This window comes from Schistocerca serialis, chromosome 4 (genome assembly GCF_023864345.2).
Source record: "Schistocerca serialis cubense isolate TAMUIC-IGC-003099 chromosome 4, iqSchSeri2.2, whole genome shotgun sequence".
NCBI classification, from domain to species: domain Eukaryota; kingdom Metazoa; phylum Arthropoda; class Insecta; order Orthoptera; family Acrididae; genus Schistocerca; species Schistocerca serialis.
The window spans coordinates 904,043,017-904,063,053 of NC_064641.1; the positions used below are offsets into that span (position 1 = coordinate 904,043,017).

Sequence of the window (20,037 nt, forward strand, 5' to 3'; positions counted from 1 at the left end):
CCATGTATGTGAAAAACGGTATCCCATTTGAGTCAACTGATGTTCCAAAGTACTGCACTGAAAAGGTGTTTGAATGTTGTGCAGGTGTGGTTAAATTTAGTGGAGCTAAACTTCTTACTGTTGTTATTTATAGATCCCCAGACTCCGATTTCACAACATTTTTGCTAAAGCTAGAGGAGGTTCTTGGTTCACTTTATAGGAAATACAAAAAGTTAGTGATATGTGGTGACTTCAATATTAATTGTATAAGTGATTGTGCAAGGAAAAGGATGCTGGTAGACCTCCTTAATTCATATAATCTTATGCAAACCGTATTCTTTCCAACGAGAGTGCAAGGGAACAGTAGAACAACCATAGACAATATTTTTGTTCATTCGTCATTATTAGAAGGGCATTCTGTTAGCAAAAAGGTGAATGGCCTTCCAGATCATGATGCACAAATTTTAAGTCTAAAAGATTTTTGTGCTGCAACACATGTTAAATATAGTTACCAACTTTTTAGGAAAGCTGATCCAGTTGCTGTACAGACTTTTGTAAACCTTATCAAGGAACAAGAGTGGCAAGATGTTTATAGTGCTGATACAGTAGACGATAAATATAACGCTTTCCTCAAGACTTTTATCGTGCTCTTTGAAAGTTGCTTTCCGTTAGAACGTTCAAAACAGGGTACTAGCACAAACAGGCAGCCTGGGTGGCTGACTAAAGGGATAAGAATATCTTGTAGAACAAAGTGGCAATTATATCAAAACGTTAGAAACAGTCAAAATCTAAATGCAGCAGCCCATTACAAACAGTATTGTAAGGTGCTTAAAAAAGTTATTAGGAAGGCAAAAAGTATGTGGTATGCAGATAGAATAGCTAAGTCTCAGGATAAAATTAAAACCATATGGTCAGTCGTAAAGGAAGTGGCTGGTCTGCAGAGACAGGTCGAGAATATAGAATCAGTGCGTAGTGGGGATGTCCGTGTTACTGATAAGTCGCAAATATGTACAGTACTTAATAATCACTTTCTGAATATAGCAGGTGAACTAAATAGAAACCTAGTCCCAACAGGGAATCATATAGCGCTCTTAGAAAAAAGTGTTCCGAGACTGTTACCTGAAATGCTCCTCCATGATACTGACAAGAGGGAGATTGAGTTAATAATTAAATCACTAAAGACCAAGAACTCTCATGGATATGACGGGGTATCTAGCAGAATACTGAAGTATTGTTCCACGTATGTTAGCTCAGTACTTAGCCATATCTGTAACTTTTCCTTTAGGAGTGGTCGGTTTCCTGACCGATTAAAGTACTCGGTAGTGAAGCCACTTTATAAAAAGGGAGACAGGGATAATGTTGACAATTTTAGACCTATTTCTATGCCATCGGTGTTTGCTAAAGTTATCGAGAGGGTTGTATATACAAGGTTACTGCAGCATTTAAATTCACATAATTTGCTGTCAAATGTACAGTTTGGTTTTAGAAATGGCTTAACAACTGAAAATTCTATAGTCTCTTTTCTCTGTGAGGTTTTGGACGGATTAAATAAAAGGTTGCGAACGTTAGGTGTTTTCTTTGATTTAACGAAGGCTTTTGACTGTGTTGACCACAAAATATTACTGCAGAAGTTGGAACATTATGGAGTAAGGGGAGTAGCTTACAATTGGTTCGCCTCCTACTTTAAGAACTGAAAGCAGAAGGTAATCCTCCGCAATATTGAGAGTGGTAATGATGTTCAGTCCCAATGGGGCACTGTTAAATGGGGCGTTCCCCAAGGGTCGGTGCTGGGGCCACTGGTGTTTCTTATTTATGTAAATGATATGCCTTCTAGTATTACAGGTGATTCAAAAATATTTCTGTTTGCTGATGACACCACCTTGGTAGTGAAGGATCTTGTGTGTAATATTGAAACATTATCAAATAATGTAGTTCATGATATAAGTTCGTGGCTTGTGGAAAATAATTTGATGCTAAATCACAGTAAGACTCAGTTTTTACAGTTTCTAACCCACAATTCAACAAGAACTGACATTTTAATCACACAGAATGGGCATGTTATAAGCGAGACGGAACAGTTCAAATTCTTAGGCGTACGGATACATAGTAAGCTGTTGTGGAAAGCCCATGTTCAGGATCTTGTTCAGAAACTAAATGCCGCTTTATTTACCATTAGAACAGTATCTGAAATAAGTGACATTTCAACACGAAAAGTACACTCCTGGAAATGGAAAAAAGAACACATTGACACCGGTGTGTCAGACCCACCATACTTGCTCCGGACACTGCGAGAGGGCTGTACAAGCAGTGATCACACGCACGGCACAGCGGACACACCAGGAACCGCGGTGTTGGCCGTCGAATGGCGCTAGCTGCGCAGCATTTGTGCACCGCCGCCGTCAGTGTCAGCTAGTTTGCCGTGGCATACGGAGCTCCATCGCAGTCTTTAACACTGGTAGCATGCCGCGACAGCGTGGACGTGAACCGTGTGTGCAGTTGACGGATTTTGAGCGAGGGCGTATAGTGGGCATGCGGGAGGCCGGGTGAACGTACCGCCGAATTGCTCAACACGTGCGGCGTGAGGTCTTCACAGTACATCGATGTTGTCGCCAGTGGTCGGCGGAAGGTGCACGTGCCCGTCGACCTGGGACCGGACCGCAGCGACGCACGGATGCACGCCAAGACCGTAGGATCCTACGCAGTGCCGTAGGGGACCGCACCGCCACTTCCCAGCAAATTAGGGACACTGTTGCTCCTGGGGTATCGGCGAGGACCATTCGCAACCGTCTGCATGAAGCTGGGAAACGGTCCCGCACACCGTTAGGCCGTCTTCCGCTCACGCCCCAACATCGTGCAGCCCGCCTCCAGTGGTGTCGCGACAGGCGTGAATGGAGGGACGAATGGAGACGTGTCGTCTTCAGCGATGAGAGTCGCTTCTGCCTTGGTGCCAATGATGGTCGTATGCGTGTTTGGCGCCGTGCAGGTGAGCGCCACAATCAGGACTGCATACGGCCGAGGCACACGGGGCCAACACCCGGCATCATGGTGTGGGGAGCGATCTCGTACACTGGCCGTACACCACTGGTGATCGTCGAGGGGACACTGAATAGTGCACGGTACATCCAAACCGTCATCGAACCCATCGTTCTACCATCCCTAGACCGGCAAGGGAACTTGCTGTTCCAACAGGACAATGCACGTCCGCATGGATCCCGTGCCACCCAACGTGCTCTAGAAGGTGTAAGTCAACCACCCTGGCCAGCAAGATCTCCGGATCTGTCCCCCATTGAGCATGTTTGGGACTGGATGAAGCGTCGTCTCACGCGGTCTGCACGTCCAGCACGAACGCTGGTCCAACTGAGGCGCCAGGTGGAAATGGCATGGCAAGCCGTTCCACAGGACTACATCCAGCATCTCTACGATCGTCTCCATGGGAGAATAGCAGCCTGCATTGCTGCGAAAGGTGGATATACACTGTACTAGTGCCGACATTGTGCATGCTCTGTTGCCTGTGTCTATGTGCCTGTGGTTCTGTCAGTGTGATCATGTGATGTATCTGACCCCAGGAATGTGTCAATAAAGTTTCCCCTTCCTGGGACAATGAATTCACGGTGTTCATATTTCAATTTCCAGGAGTGTAGTATACTTCGCATATTTTGATACGCTTATGTCATATGGTATTATTTTTGGGGTAATTCTTCTGATTCAAAAAGGGTATTTTTGGCTCGAAAACGGGCTGTTCGAGCTATGTATGGTGTAAGTTCGAAAACCTCTTGTCGACCCTTATTCAATAGTCTGGGAATTTTGACATTGCCCTCACAGTATGTATTTTCTTTAATGTCGTTTGTTGTTAGCAATATTAGCTTATTCCCAAGAGTTAGCAGCTTTCACTCAGTTAATACTAGGCAGAAATCAAATCTGCATGTGGAGTGCACTTCCTTGACTCTTGTGCAGAAAGGAGTGCAGTATTCTGCTGCATCCATTTTCAATAAGCTACCACAAGAACTCAAAAATCTTAGCAGTAGCCCAAACACTTTTAAGTCTAAACTGAAGAGTTTCCTCATGGCTCACTCCTTCTATTCTGTCGAGGAGCTCCTGGAAGAGCTAAAAAATTAAGCAAATTCCAGTGTTACATTCTTGATTTTCTTTATTTAAACTAACGACTTGTCGCCTGAATATGTTTCTTATATTTCATTTTATCTGTTTCTACAATCGTGTTATAATTTCATGTATTGACTCGTTCCATGACCATGGAGACTTCTCGTAAATGTGGTCCCACGGAACAATAAATAAATAAAATAAAAAATAAAAAATAAAACGGAAGATGAAAGAAGGGGTCACCTCGAAGGCCGCTGAGGGCCTGGCTTCGAGCGAGCACTGCCGCCGCTATCAGTAGGCGGGCAGTCATCGTCCATTGGTTCTATAGGTTCACCGGCCATCTTGGTAAGATGGCCGGGAGGGGGAGCTTCCTCCGCCGGTGAACGGTCAGATGGTCGGCTACCAGCGGTGCGGCCAGGTGAAACGGATGACGGCCTGGGGCGGCAACCGCTGGGTGGCGCAGGAGAAGAAATGCGCCGTGGCGGAGAAGGAGAACTGTGCTTCCTATGAGCCTTCTTGGAAGGTCGTTTGGTGGAAGTAGCGGTCGATGGCTGGGAGGTCGAGGTACGTAGGAAGTCTGCACGGGACGGTTCCTTCTTGAAGGCCCGTGCATCTGACTTCTGGGTCTTCGTCTTAGCAGAAGATGATGAAGGGGCTGGTGTCTGTGGGGTGATGGGAGGAAGAGGAGACGTCGACTGCGCGATCTTAGCACTGGCCGAACGGACGACCGTGGTGCTGAAGGTCAGATCGCAGGTCTGGGTTGCCACCTCCCTGGTAGTCCGAGGAGAGGCGAGGACAGTACTGTATTTCCCCGCTGGGAGCAGCGTGGGCTTCCTACTAGCCAATAGCTTGCGAGCAGCCGAGGTGGACACTTTCTCTTTGACCCGAATTTCTTGGATACAGCGTTCTTCCTTATAGACGGGACAGTCGCGGGAGGATGCTGCATGGTCACCCTGACAGTTCACACAACGAGGAGACGGAGGTGGACAGTCACCCTCATGGGCATCCCTGCCACAAGTGACACATTTAGCCGCATTGGAACAAGACTGGCGAGTATGATTAAAACGCTGACACTGGTAGCAGCGCGTAGGTGTCGGGACATAGGGGCGAACAGAAATAACCTCGTAGTCCGCTTTGATGCGCGATGGCAGCTGAACACTATCAAAGGTCAAGAAAAGTGTCCGGGTCGGTACAAGGTCATTTTTGACCTTTTTCGTGACCCTATGGACAGCCGTCACGCCCTGCTCAGCGAGGAAAGACAATCTCCTCGTCTGTCAGTCCGTCGAGGGATCTAGTATAGACCACACCACGAGACGAATTCAAAGTTCGGTGAGCCTCCACCCGGACAGGGAACGTGTACAGGAGTGTGGCTCGAAGCAGTTTCTGTGCCTGAAAGGCGCTCTCAGTTTCTAGTAACAAGGTACCATCACGCAACCTTGTACAAGACTTAACAGTACCGGCTATGACATCTACGCCCTTCTGGATAACGAATGGGTTGACAGAGGGAAAATCTTTTCCGTCCTCAGATCGAGAAACGACGAGGAACTGTGGGGAAGGCGATAGTACTTTTGTCACTGGTGGCTGGTCATGTTTCCGTTTGTGGGCAGAAGCCGATAGAGAAGAAGAGAAATCCATTGCGGAGGAATCCCCCACGATTGCCAGCGTCTCCGATGACGCGCTCCTTCCTTATGGGGACCCTCTCAGAGGGCACTCATGCCTTAGGTGAATGTTTACACCTCAGGTCACACCTCCCGAGAAACAGACGGAGGGACCAATCGGCATGGTCAGAAGGTATCAGCTCAGGCAATCAACCCTCCCTGGGCCTGGCCTTTACCAGGGGGTACGTGCGTGCCTTACTTGTCTACCCAGGGCGGGGAATTACGCATTACCCCGTCACCGGCTACGCGTGCGAACGCGTGGGTCGGCCTTCAGGCGCGCACAGGGAGGAAGGAAGAAGCAGAAGTAAAAGAAGAGAGAGAGGGAGAGAGAGGACAGACTGTCTCAAACGCCAAGGCGGAGACCAGAGAAGGCAAGGAGAAGAAGACAAGGAGAAGAAGGCAAGGAGAAGAAGGCAAGGGAAAGAGTAAGGAAGACAGTGAGACGGAGAAGAACAAAGAAAGGAACCAACCAAAGAAGGAAGAAACGAGAAGTGAAAAACCAAAAAGACCACAAATATAGGTCGTGGGACCGTCCGTCTCCGGACGCAGGCACTAACTACCCCCTTGAGGGGGATGGACTCCTTTTAGTCGCCTCTTACGACAGGCAGGAAGACCTTGGGCCTATTCTAACCCCCGGACCCACAGGGGGGACAGCAAGGGTGGTTGATAATTTTTTTTTGGGGGGGGGGGGGGAATCTAAAGATATTGCACGCATCGCGTGGCCTGCTCGCTCTCCCGATTTGAATCCCATACCTGAGATGCACTAGGGAGACGGGTGCATCACCATCCAGACTAGCGAGCAGCTGTGCAAGGTGAATGGGCATTATTACCTTAACGTGACAAACAACATTGGTACATGTCACTCACAGCAAGTTCCGTGGTTGTCAGGCCTGTTTGCTGCCAGAGGTGGTCACACCCCATATCGAGCACATTAAATAGCTGTCGGAAAGTGTATGGAGATCTAAGCTGAAAGAAAACGAAGAACATTGTCGCGTAATGTACTGCATGTTGCAGTTGTTGACCTTCTGTTTTCTTTACGTTGTTTCTATTTTAGTATCACCGGTTTGTACTGTTTTGTGGCAAAATAAAGGCAACCCTGGGAAATTTCAATTTGTTGCCTTACTTTTGGACATCAGTTGAACAGAAAAATAAAAGCAGCCAATAATGATGATAATGAAGTTCCAAGTTGGAATTAAGATAAAAATTGTTAAAAAAATTGAATATTCTTCCTTCATTGACATGGTTATTTCATCATTTCTGTTAAAGATCTTGTTCTTATGCTGATTTTTCTTTAATTTTTTCTTGAATTTTACTTGAATTGCACTATTTTGATGAGTTGGTGAAAAAGTGGGGCAGAAACAATTGTGGAAGAGATGACAAATAGGGAAAGTTCTTTGTTTTCCCTTCGGTAATTATCGGTCATGACGGTTCACGCTTACCTTTCGAAACGTCTTTTTAGTGGCAATTTCTTTGATTTTCACAAGTTTTTTCTTCTATTTTGTTGGAGTTTTTGAGTTGGGGGAATGTGGGGCAGACATCCCAGTACGTACCTATTGTCATACTCTCGTTAAAGCTGAGCATATGTAAATTGGATAATCTATGAACTGTTTTCTGAATAAATATTAGTTATATCTATCCATTTTGTTGAGTCCCTTATTAATCCGAACCACGACCTTGTGTCTTTTTCATTTATTCAATTTACTTTGCTATTTAAATACAGGGTGTCTCTTCCAAGAGTCATCAGGCGTATTTTCTCTGTTGATTCATCAGATGTTTGTAATTTCGTTTTTGCAGTGTGTAGATGGAGTCAGTCCAAACAAATAGCGGAATTTCTTGTGCGCAATCGATAGGACGGTCCCAGATTATTGTAGTCCGATATTTTTTTGCCGATATGTACTGATAGGCACAGTAAGACGCGATGGAAAACAAGTAGCCCAGCAGCGAGCGTACTGCCCTGGTCCGCGCCGACTGCTACCGCCAACCACGTGGGCTGAGTCGCTGCTTGAGAGGTGACTGTTCTTCGTGCTTTTACTGTCCCTGTTAATACACGTCGGTAAGACAAGAATAATATGGGGCCGCCCTATCGAATTAGCACATAAAATTCTGCTTTAAAATCTGTCTGCAACGGGAAACAAACCACCGTAGGCAACGGGCGTCGCAAGAAAGGTGTGATGAGCGCTATTTGTCCGGGCTGACTATAGCTACACAATGCAAAAAAAGAAAAAAAATTGAAATATGTGCCGAAACAATAGAGAACATGCGCCTCTCGGCGCTCAGTCCGGAGCCGCACGACTGCTACGGTCGCAGGTTCGAATCCTGCCTCGGGCATGGATGTGTGTGATGTCCTTAGGTTAGTTAGGTTTAAGTAGTTCTAAGTTCTAGGGGACTGATGACCACAGATGTTAAGTCCCATAGTGCTCAGAGCCATTTGAACCATTTTTGGAACATGCGCCTGACGACTCTTACGATAGACGCCTGGTACATTTGAGGGAGAAACAGGAGAAGTTAAATGCGGATTATTCGGAGACCAAAGACGGGACACTTTTAGTGTTCCGCTCCCAACCCCTCCGCCAGGTTCTTCATCCGATCATTTTTCTGCTGGACGCAATATTTTACAGCAAGAATTACGCGGGCCTAACCGTTCCAATTTCCGAACAATGACGCCTGCCAGGTTACTCATCGACTTGATGTAACATAGGTTGTCGTGAATAAATCTGAGGCTGGACTACAATAAGATAAATTGTTAAGGAGATCTAAACATGGCTGTTTCTCAGCAACCCTATACAATTTTCAAACATAGGAATCACACGGCCAACCGGTTCAAAATGACTGTTTAGTACATTGACCTAGATTTCGATACATCTGAGGATGCCATCAGAATGAAATTTTGAGAAAACAAACTTACATTGCGAGAAAGCAATAGTCATGCTCTGCTCTAAACTCTGACCATTGCCTTCTCCCAAAGTAATTTTATGGTTTCTCGGAATTTCTTTCTGATGGTGACATCCTTAGAGGTATCGAAAGCTAGGTCAATGTACCCAACAGTTATTTGCAGCTGGTTGGCTGTGTCATTCCTGTGTTTGTAAACTGTTAAGCAAAAATCATAGACACTTCTATGAGCTGCACTACATCGCACTGTTTGTGCACAAATTATCCATCTTCAATGTGCGTTGCCTCCATGTCGTGATTGTCAAACTCTACTGAGTAGCATGCCGGGATGGTTCTCTTGAAAGGGCCTGGCTGACTTCCTTCACCATCCTTGGGACTGAAGACCTCGCTGTTTGGTCGCCTCTCTCCAAATAAACCAGCCAACAGAGTTGCATAACTTGCAAATTATTAAATGAATGTGGCACCTCTGACAGGCCTTCACAGAAATCCTCTCATTGCGAGACTGAAGGTAACGGCACGACAAATTCCTTAAAAGTCTGTAAAAGTACTTTTCCTGCCTTTCGTAGAGCAATCAACGTGGCAGATCATCGGATCTTATGTCGATACAGTAACCGTACACACATCTCCTTTTCCCTGTGTAGCTGGATAACCTCTTTTGATGCTAGTTGATTGTCAGGATGAGCATTATTGCAAATGGCATTTCATTGTAAAGCATTATGTCAGGGTGAAAAACACTAAAGAAATTACTTTTTCTCTTTTAACAACATGTGGGCACGGTCGGTTCTTCCTTGTCTCGAGTATAAGGTAGAATGAAACAGCATTTTTACATAAGATATCTTTTAATGAAAGATTTGTACAATGGTTTCCTTACTGGATTGTTCTGGCTCGGAGAGCGGCAGCTGTGTCGTTTCCGAAGCCTTCTGCTGCATGGGCGGCGGCGTCTGATTACGCCAGGCAGTGTGTATCTCATGTCGCTGTTTCGCCCAGATGACTGGAGATGCGCATCATGAGGTGGCCCATTTAATTATTGAGAATGAAGTCGTGAATCGGGTGGTGATACCTTGGATGCGGCGTCCCAGTGTTTCTCTTTTCTAAGCGGCCGCGTGTATCACTGTTGTGCATCGGCCAGCAGAGCGGCGCGGCGGGGGAAGGCCAGTGTCCGGGACTCAAACAATGGACTCCATCTTGCCAGCCTCTGGCTGTCAGACCTTCATCACCAGCTCACAGGTGACTGCTGATGTGAGGCCGTCCCCTTGCCATCCTCACGAGTCACCCGGGTACGTAAAAATCAGTCTTCAAATACATTCTAACTTCTGTCTTCAGGCGGCAAGGCTGCTACTTGCTATTCCATTATAGCGGCGGACTTGGTGCTTATGTGTACAATGTAGTCTCTTCGTGCATGATGGTCTTCAGCACCGACTGGAACTGAACTCGAACCAAAACTGAACTGAAAACTCCTACTGTCGGGCCCACTGTGTCTCACATATTTATTTACTTCAGTTCACTGGAGGTGAACGACTTTACGGTCATTGCCTCTTCTGTCACGTTGAAAAGCTTCTCGAAGAACCTTCTTAACGTTTGTTAATGGTTCTTGGAATGTAGGCGAGGGCCTTTGATCACATGTGACAACTGAGAAACACGTGAGCCGGTCGGGCGATGCCCTGACGCCTGAATCGACAGCTTCTGCTTATGTGGGGAGGACGATGGCTTCTGCTGAATGTGCTGACATGTAAGCGCCAGCCGTTGCCACCGCTGCTCTGCCTGCTGTTTGCCAGTGTGCAATTCTTCCAAACTAAATTAAGTTTTCCATTTATTTTCTAATTTCTAGTTCACTTCACATTGATTTCACTGATTGATTCACCTATCTAAAGTACCACTCAACACCTGATACATTTCTGGTGAGTTATAAAATATAACCAGTAGAAGACAAAAATAAACGACAACAAGTTAGCAACTGAATGCCATAGGACACGCTAACAGGAAATAAGCAGGTGAAGGTGATGAAGATTACCAGATAAAAGACACAAATCTAGACAGTAAGAATTTATTGGGTGAAATGAAAAGGCAACACAGCAATAATTTAGGACTTTAAGGTAATAACGCTACATTCTAAGACGTTAACAGATGAATGAGACCAAAACAGGCGAAATAAATTAACAGGTGAAGGTAGTAAAACCTTTTGTTAATATACCATCTGGTGAAGTTATTAATACTAGATGTAGAGAAATTGTTTTGTGAAGATATGGAGGCTTGATAACAAGATCTTTGGACGCAATGGTAATTGCGATAGATTATGGACCATTAGTATATGAAGGTGAAAATGTTAGATGAGAATAAATTAACAGGTGAAAGTAGTAAGACGTTTCACAAAAAAGTCCTCTGCTCAACTTAATAATGGTACAATACAAGAAATTATACTTCGCGACATCGTTGATGGCCTCTCGGCCAACGATGCACAGCAGACAGCTGCGCAGCTGGCCAATGAGTGCTCATTCGGTTTCCGCGCCTCGTGTTGTCTGAAGCTCCGTCATATTGCAGAGTTCTACCGTGTTTTACGTGCAGAAAAGTGCGGTTGGCCGATTTCTGTTGTATACTGGGTCTTCTCTGAGTTTTTTCGTACTTGCTGAAACACCTAAACGTCGCCTTGTTTCACAAAGAGGCAAGAGACCTTATATTTAGAATATACTCTCTTCAAGCGTGAGGCAGTTTCAGGCGAGCCGACCTGCGAGGTTACCAAGGTGCAGGAACGCACTGCAGCGGCCTGTGGCGATATTGGAGTACCAACTGTCAGGTGAGTTATACAGGAGGCGAAGCTGTTAGAGGAGGCAGTTGGCAATGTGGTTTTTCGTTCTCCAGGGAATAAAAATAGCGTTCCAAGAAGGGTAACAGGAATCGACGAATTCGATCAAAAGGATTTCGAATTTAATGAAAGAGGCGAGTTCCCCATAGCAGCGAAATTGTGCACTGTTATGCACGAAGCTACTGGGTTTGATGGAAGTGCAATATCAATGCAAAGAATGTTGAAGAACATCGGATTTAAATACGTAAAGTTCAATGTTGGGCCCAAATTTTTAATGGAGCGTAATGGTATTGCTGCTCCTAGGATTACGTTTCTAAGAAAAATACATGACATCAGATCAAAAGGAACGTCAACTGTCTATTACTTGGATCAGACTTGGGTAAATCGAAACCATACTAGAAATTTTATTTGGCAAACAACAGATGGACAAGGCGGTTTGAAAGTTCCAGTGGGAAAAGGAGGGCGTCTTATAATATGTCACGCTGGTTCTGCTGCTACGAGGTTTGAGCCTGAAAGTAAACTTATTTTCAAATCGAAAACCACATCTCACTACCATACCGAAATGAATGGAGAAACATTTCGGGAATGGTTTCAGAATCAGCTGTTGCTTTATTTGCATCCAGACTCTGTCATTGTTATGGACAATGCAAGCTATCACTCTGTTCTTCTCAACAGGCCTCCCACTACAAGCACAAGGAAAAGTAATACTGTTTCTTGGTTGCGAAATAGTAATGTAACGCACAGTGAAACACAAACAAGAGCAGAGCTTCTGGAACTGGTGAAGATGTCAAAGACCAGCGTTAAAAACTACGAAATTGACTCCATAGCTAAGAAACATGGACACAGAGTGATACGAGTACCTCCTCATCACTGCCATTATAACCCCATTGAACTGGTGTGGGCACAGGTGAAGAAATACGTGGCGGACAAAAGCATTACATTTAAAGTAGCCGACACTGAAGGACTCACCCATGAAGCAATAGAGAAAACCACCGTTGCTCATTGGGAAGCTTGCGTTCGTCACACTGACAAACTGCAAGAAGAAGATTACCAAAATGAAGTTGTCACAGACGAAATAATGGATTCGTTAATCGTCAGTCTAGCTCCCACATCTAGCCACTCCAGTCCCGAAGGCAGCGACAATGAAAGCTCTGCGTAAAAAGGTACGTGAATGGAACGTGAACTTACTCTGTAATTATCGTGAACATTTACTTTCTTCTCAAGCTGTCGGTGCCGTAGAAAGTAGTTCAGTGGAATATCTATTCTGTAATGACAATTCTTTTTTACTTCTTTTTATTTTATTTTAAGGCATCATCGGTGGATGTCATCTCACTGTAGCTATTATATGCCGTTAATGTAGATTTGAAAACAGTTTACACCCTTATTTTTGCATAAATAAATTATTACTTACGATCATATGCAAAAATAAGGGGGTGAACTGTTCTTAAATCTACAATGACGGCATATAGCCACAGTGTGCTATTTCAGATGATATCCACTGGTAATGCCTTAAAATAAAATGTGGAACTCATCTGGATTAATAAAACAGATTTCAGCTAGAAGAGGCGTTTACTTCAAAAATCATTATTTATATACTTGCTGCGGTTAATGGCCATTCAAACTAATTTGTTTATCTTACTTCTCTCTCTGTCTACGATGTAATGTAGATTAAAATGCTGTTCGTCCTGGGGACTGGGGGGGGGGGGGGGGTATTTCAAATTTGATTTGATTCTTTCGTCTTTTTAGTCTTTTTATTTATAAAGCAAGAGGAATGGAAGGCGTAATCTTTCTGTAAGGTGCAATTTATCAGAGAATCCATTCTGCTGTGAGAGAGTGTGTATCACTATTTCGTAATGTAGTTATGACTGTGAAAGATTGAATAGACATTCCATTCTGTTACGTGTGTGTCGCAGTACATTTAATAAATTTATCACGGAACGGGGAGTAGAGCACCATGAACCTTCCAGTAGCGAGACAGGGCAAACATCGGCTAAAGCAGCTGTCCGTAGCATAGCTGCCGTCAATTCACCCAGCGCCGAGTTGACAACGCAGCACCTCTTGTAAGCTGCGCGGCGTGGCGACACGCCATTAACACTGTCGTGGACTGTAGTGGATGAAAATGTAAAGTATATATAATAAGAAATCACTAGGTTAAATGACATGGCTAGTTGATAATAATTTACGAGGTTAAAGTGATGATGTTGAATAATAAGATATTAGCACGTGAAAGATTGAAAGCCTGGATAATAAGATGGCAGGAGAAGAAGATAGCGTGGCTAGGTGGTAACAAATCATCAGGTGAGGCACTCACCGCCGAAGTCTGGCCTAACGCTGTTGTCGTACCCGCTGAGCAGGTTGTCCAGCAGCTCCGAGATGTTGCGGTGGTTGTTCCACTGCGCGCCGGCGGACCTCGCCAGCTCCTGCCTGCAACAGAGGGCATAACGGTCCAGCTCACACGTGCACTCTGACGTCACACGTTGTACAACGTAACTGCAAGCATAAGCTGCTCAGTTGTAAATTACGCGCAGGGTTATATATCGTGTGTCCCTCCCAAGAGACGTCAGGCGTGTTTTCTCTGATCTTAGTTCACTCAGTGTGCAGCTGGAGTCAACCCTAGGAAATATCACTCATCACGTCTTTCATGCGATGCCTATAGTCGAGGGAAAGCGTCATTTCTATTTCTATTAGAAAGAAAATATTTTTAAAGGGGAATTTTACACGCCGTTTGGATATAACTGTCCCCAAATTGTCTTGTGTGATATTCTGTTTGGCGATATGTTCTAACAGGGACAGCAAGGAAAGTACAACTTGCCCGTCTAATGCACGTCTCTGCTCCACGCTGCCTGCTACCGCCACCGGCCGGCGTGACCGAACGGTTCTAGGCACTACAGTCTGGAACCGCGTGACCGCTACGGTCGCAGGTTCGAATCCTGCCTCGGGTATGGATGTGTGTGATGTCCTTAGGTTAGTTAGGTTTAGGTAGTTCTGAGGTCTAGGGGACTGATGACCTGAGAAGTTAAGTCCCATAGTGCTCAGAGCCATTTGAACCAATCTGCTACCGCCACACTGCAGCGCTGGTCAGTCACTACAGGAATACTGGTTATTCTTCGTGTTTTACCGCCCTTGTTAATGCTTAAGCCCTATCTATAAAACGAATATCGGGTTAGACTAATTTGGTACTGCTCTATCGAACAGGCACGTAAAATTTTGCTTTGAAAATCAGTTGAAGCAGAAAAGACCTGCCGACACATGTCACAGTTCCGCAGAGTAGACCTGGCATGACCGTGTTTACAACGCAATAGCCGATTCCGGCCAACGCGTCTTTCAATTCTAAACGATATTTAGCATTCATTTGGAACGAGTTACGAGCTCAATATTATCAAGAATTGTACCACTGTACTCGTATCTTCAAGCGATTTCGGATGCCGTTTATTTAAAACAATACCTTTCGACGCCAACGGCCGTGCCGCAGTGGTTCCCATCAGATTGCCGCTGTCGGGTTGGCTAGCACTTGGATGGATGACCATCCGGCCTGCCGAGCGCTGTTGGCAATCGGGTTGCGCTCAGCCCTTGTCAGGCAAACTGACAACCGACTTGATTCAGAAGTAGCGGCTACGGTCTCGTAAACTGACGGACGGAAGGGACTGTGGTGTGCTGACCTCCTGCCTCTCCATATGCGCATCCAGTGACGTCTATGCGCTGAGGATGACACGGCGACCGATCGGTGTCGTTGGGCCTGTTCTGGCGGAGTTTAGATTTTTAATACTATTCGACCGATGCAAGCATTACGACTCCTTATAACATAGCAAAAGTACGGGTCCCTTAGCGTACAATCAACTAAAAAAAGTTTCGATTCGATATCTGGAACCGCTGCACGCAATAAAAAGGGTATTACTATGTCTTACATGATTCACAGCGTAAGCATAATAAAAATTCCAATATAATAACACTTTAGGAAGAGAAACACTGTTCAGAATGACGTCAGATTTGAACAGCTTATTGTTATCATTCATGCAATGGGGAGGGGGTGGGGGGGGGGGGGGGGGGGAAATAATTATAAACATAAGAATCTAAAGAAAATTTTAGCACTAGATGGCGCTGCAAACATTACATTTTAACGCAAAAGCGATCGGCTACAAGTGACATATGAATCGCAGAACGACGGCTATGGTCTGAGTTGCACATTGCACCATCCATACTGTTTAAGTGCGCACGACCGCACAAATTCAGCAGTCAACAGTTGTGGTACTTTTATTAAGTGAGTACATCCAACAAGGCAAGGTCGTAGCATTGGATGGCCAAAATCGATTTCTGATTGTTCTGCGGCTAAAAACAGCAAAAAGCAAAATGGCATAAGTTTTTAAGTGTTCTTTGGCCAAGAACTGCATAAAAAGCAAAATGCCATAGGTTTTTAATTGTTCTGGAGCCAAAAACCGCATAGAAAGAAAAACGAGGTTATTTGCTAATTGTCGTGAGACCTGCGCAAGACCAGTATGCTGTCCAAGTTTTTTGATACAAGGTGAAATCGAAAAACAGCATGTTCCACAACAGATAGGAGTGTTTCGTGGGTAAAGTTCAGAATGTGCTGCACAATGAGTGCCTTCAATTCAGCTACGTTCCTCATTGGAGCACTGAACACAACATCTTTCAAATAACCCCGCAACCAAAAGTCACACGGATTAAGATCCGGTGAGCAGGGAGGCCAGGCTGTAAACAAATGGTTTCTGATAATTCTATGATTTCCGAAAAGATTCTGCTGCAGTCGCCGCACTGGCTGTGCAATGCGGCGACGAGCGCCATCTCGCTTAATAACCATCCCACCCACACATGCACGCAGTTGAAAGGCTGGAGAGCAAAAGACCCTTCCAGCTTTTACCAGTAACGATAGAGGTCGCAAGGCCCGCAGGACACGTCTCCTAGAATAGATACGGCCGTACGATAAACGATGTCGTCACCTCAAGCCAAACAGTCACCTTTGGTACCTGTTGATGTGCGTGTGGATTTTCCGTGTCGATATTCTGAAATTTTGGGTACTGACATGTCCTTGGAGATGAAAATGGGCTTCATCTGTAAAAGAGTGTTCCGTGGCCATTCACTGTCCACTTCCATGCTGAGGAACCCTTTTACATTGTTTGCAGACGATTCCGTCATTTATCGTCTAGTGAAGTCGTCAGAAGGTCAAAACAAATTGCAAAACGATTTAGACAAGATATCCGTACGTGCGAAAAATGCGGTGATTCACATGAGCTGTATAAGGAATCTATTTAATTTCGGCTGTCAATTCAGCTTGACACCTAGACACTAAACTGTAGCTATCAGATAGATAATTTTGTGAGGAAGGGAAACCAAAGACTCCGGTTTAGTGGTAGAACACTTAGAAGATGCTACAGGCCTAATAAAGGGGCTGCCAACGCTACGCTTGTTCGCCCTCTGCCAAGTATTACTGTGCAGTATGGAATCTTTACCAGATGGGATTGACGGAGAGCATGAAAAAACCACAAGAGGGGCAGGTCGTTTTGTACGGGGTGTTCAAAAAGTCTCTCCGTAGTGCCGTATGGTTGCCAGCCGCGCGTGCCGTATGCAGCAGTGAATATACCGAAATGAAACTCAGTGAAATACAAGTTATTAATTTATGGAATATTCATTTTTACTTACCATTTTCACATTAAATGTTGAAAGTGTACCCCCTGTTGTTGAATACACAAATAAATTCGTCTAATGTTTCCAGACACAAGCTGTAACATTTCTTCTGTAACAGAAGCAGTTTTCAATTCATCGATGGATTTTGGGCGGTTTTTTTTTAGACAGTAGCTTTCGCTGTACCCAAGAAGAAAAATTCAGGTGGTTTTAGGTCAGGCGATGAAGTCCCTGTGAAATTCTGCGATCACCGAAAACATCAGCAAGCAGTGACATTGAAACGCGAGCTGTACGCGCGGTTGCACCATCTTGTTGGAAATACACGTTCAGTATTTCACTTAACACAAGTATTCATATGAATGGATACAGAATATCACTGCAGTATCGTTGGGCGTTTATTGTTCCATTGAAACATATGGGACCCACAATCCGACGTCTAGAAACTGCAGTCCCAACTCCTGTTTTCACAGAATGTAGTGGTTCCTCATGAATACACAATGGATTTGCAGTACTCCACATACTAGAATTTTGCGAGTTCATGTGCCCGGATAAATGAAACCACGCCTCATCAGTGAAAAACGTTTCATTTAGAATATCCCTTTCATTTTGTTGACCAAAATTTTTGAACCATTGACAATAATGCAGTCTATTGCCATGATCAGTGTCTTTCAGTTCTTGCACGGCTGTCCCTTTGCATGGGAAAAGTTCTAATTTCTTCCTTACAGCTGTGTGGGCCGTACCGACACTAACATCGATTTCCTGAGCGAGTTTTCTTACTGACTTGTTCGGACTCATGGATATTATCCTCAAACAAAACGCTAGGACGACCACTTCTCAATGCATCTGACACTGAACCCGTACTACAAAATTTGTTAATCAGATCTCCCACAGTATCGCGGTGTGGGAGTGTTGTCTCCAGAAAAACTGAATTTAATGTTTAACGAACTGAAACTGTGCATTTACCGCCAGCTTTGAACACTTGTTCGACTAAAAACACACGTTCTTCAATGGTTAGCATTTTAACAGTGACAACAACGAAACAAACGATCAAAGAAACTAAACTTAAACGTTCACATCAACACGTAACGACACACACTAACGATTCTACTGACGCTGTCTGAGAAAACGAAACAGTGGAATGTTGGGAGAGTCCACTTGAAGGGAAGTAACCCAGGCAGGTGAAAAATCATACGGCATGCGCCGCTAACAGTCATACGGCACTGCGGTGAGACGTTTTGAACACCCCGTATTATTTCGAAACAGGGGAGAGAGGTCACAGATAGTGGCAGTCATTAAAACAAAGGCGTTTCTCATTTCTGAGAGATCTTTTCACGAAATTTCAATGGCAAAAGTTGTCCACTGAGTATTCTTTCGTCACCAACCTTCATAGGGAGAAACGATCATCGTAATAAAGTAAGAGAAATCAATGCGCTTACTAAAAGATGTGTTAATTTTTGCACAGACTTGTAGCTAGTGGAACGGCAGGTAAATAACTTGAACATTGATCGAAGAACCCTCTGCCAGGCCATTAAGGGATGATAAGCAATTTATGGTAGTAAGTGGAATACGTAAGTCATTTTACACCCAATGATATGGTGACTAATCGTCACCTACAAAATAGATGTTGTGCTGAGGAAAATAGGGAATGTTTAAGCTGTAATCGGTGCATTAGAAATTGCCGAAGGCACGAAGAGACGACTTTTGAAGCATGTCGGCTAGTTCTGTGTTTCTACATCTTTGCCTACCAGCGCGATGAGTCCCTGTCTAGTCTCTGTGTGGCGCTTCGGTCGCCTTTTAGTTGAGTCTTTGGTTGAAGTTCCTTGGAGCGGCTTGCTGATCACATGAGCAGGCAGTCAATCGCAGAGAGAGAGAGAGATAAAAGACACCAGTGACGTACGTTTGTCTAAGGGGCCCGTCGTCGGTAGAGATCTGTTGGTTGGCAGTACTTGCGACTACGGTCGACGCAGCCGGTTCACCCTGCATCAAAGAAGCATAGATGCTCATGTGGGCGTTGGAGTGCTAGTCATTATCTGGAGCCGTCTGTTCTGTTCTTTACCGGTAGGGTACTCGGTACTTCATTGACATCTGTGCTCCCGTGTTGAAGCTACTTCCTCTACCCTAGATTGCCTGTAGTAATCCATCACTCCGACTCAAGTATTAAATTTACACTTAAGAGCCAAAGAAACTGGTACACCTGCCTAATTTGTTATAGGGCCTCCTCGAGCACGCAGAATTGATGCAACACGACGTGGCATGGACTGGAATAATGTCTGAAGTAGTGCTGGAGGGAACTGACACCAAGGAATCCCGCAGGGCTGTCCATGAATCCATAAAAGTACGAAGAGGTGAAGTCTCTTCTGAACAGCACCCGGACATGCTCAATAACGGTCATGTCTGGGACTTTGGTGGCCAGCGGAAGTGTTTAAACACAGAAGAGTCTTCTTGAAATCACTCTGTAGCAGTTCTGGATGTGTGGGATGTCGCATTGTCCTGCTTTGCACAATGGACATGAATGGATACAGGTGATCAGACAGGATGCTTACGTACGTGTCAACTGTCAGACTCGCATCTCCACGCGTCAGATGTCCCATACCACTCCAACTGCACACGCCCCCACGCCATTATAGGGCTTTCGCCAGTTCGAACAGTCCCCTAGTGACATGCAGGGTTCACGGATTCATGAGGTTGTCTCCATACCCTACACGTCCATCAGCGCGATACAGCTTGAAACGAGACCCGTACGACCAGCCAACATGTTTCCACTCATCAACAGTCCACTGTCGGTGTTGACGGGGCCAGGCGAAGCGTAATCCTTCGTGTCGTGCAGTCATCAAGAGTAAAGCAGTGGGCCTTGAGCTCCAGAAGCCCACATCGACGATGTTTCGTTGAATTGTTCGCACGCTGACAGTTGTTGATGGCCCAGTATTGAAATCTGCCTCAATTTGCTGTTGGGATGCACTTCTGTCGCGTTGAACG

General features: G+C 45.1%; 1 protein-coding gene across 1 annotated transcript in view; it reads right to left on the minus strand.

Annotated features, from left to right (window-relative positions):
• The window catches only part of LOC126474839 (gamma-aminobutyric acid receptor alpha-like), a 274,065-nt gene extending 259,390 nt beyond the window's left edge, over positions 1-14,675 (minus strand). Inside the window, exons 1-2 of the mRNA XM_050102317.1 lie at positions 14,668-14,675; positions 13,736-13,848 (exon numbers count right to left, since the gene is read on the minus strand). Coding sequence (XP_049958274.1) covers positions 13,736-13,848; positions 14,668-14,675 — 121 coding nt within the window. The remainder of the gene's footprint in view (positions 1-13,735; positions 13,849-14,667) is intronic.
• Between the last annotated feature and the right edge of the window lie 5,362 nt (positions 14,676-20,037).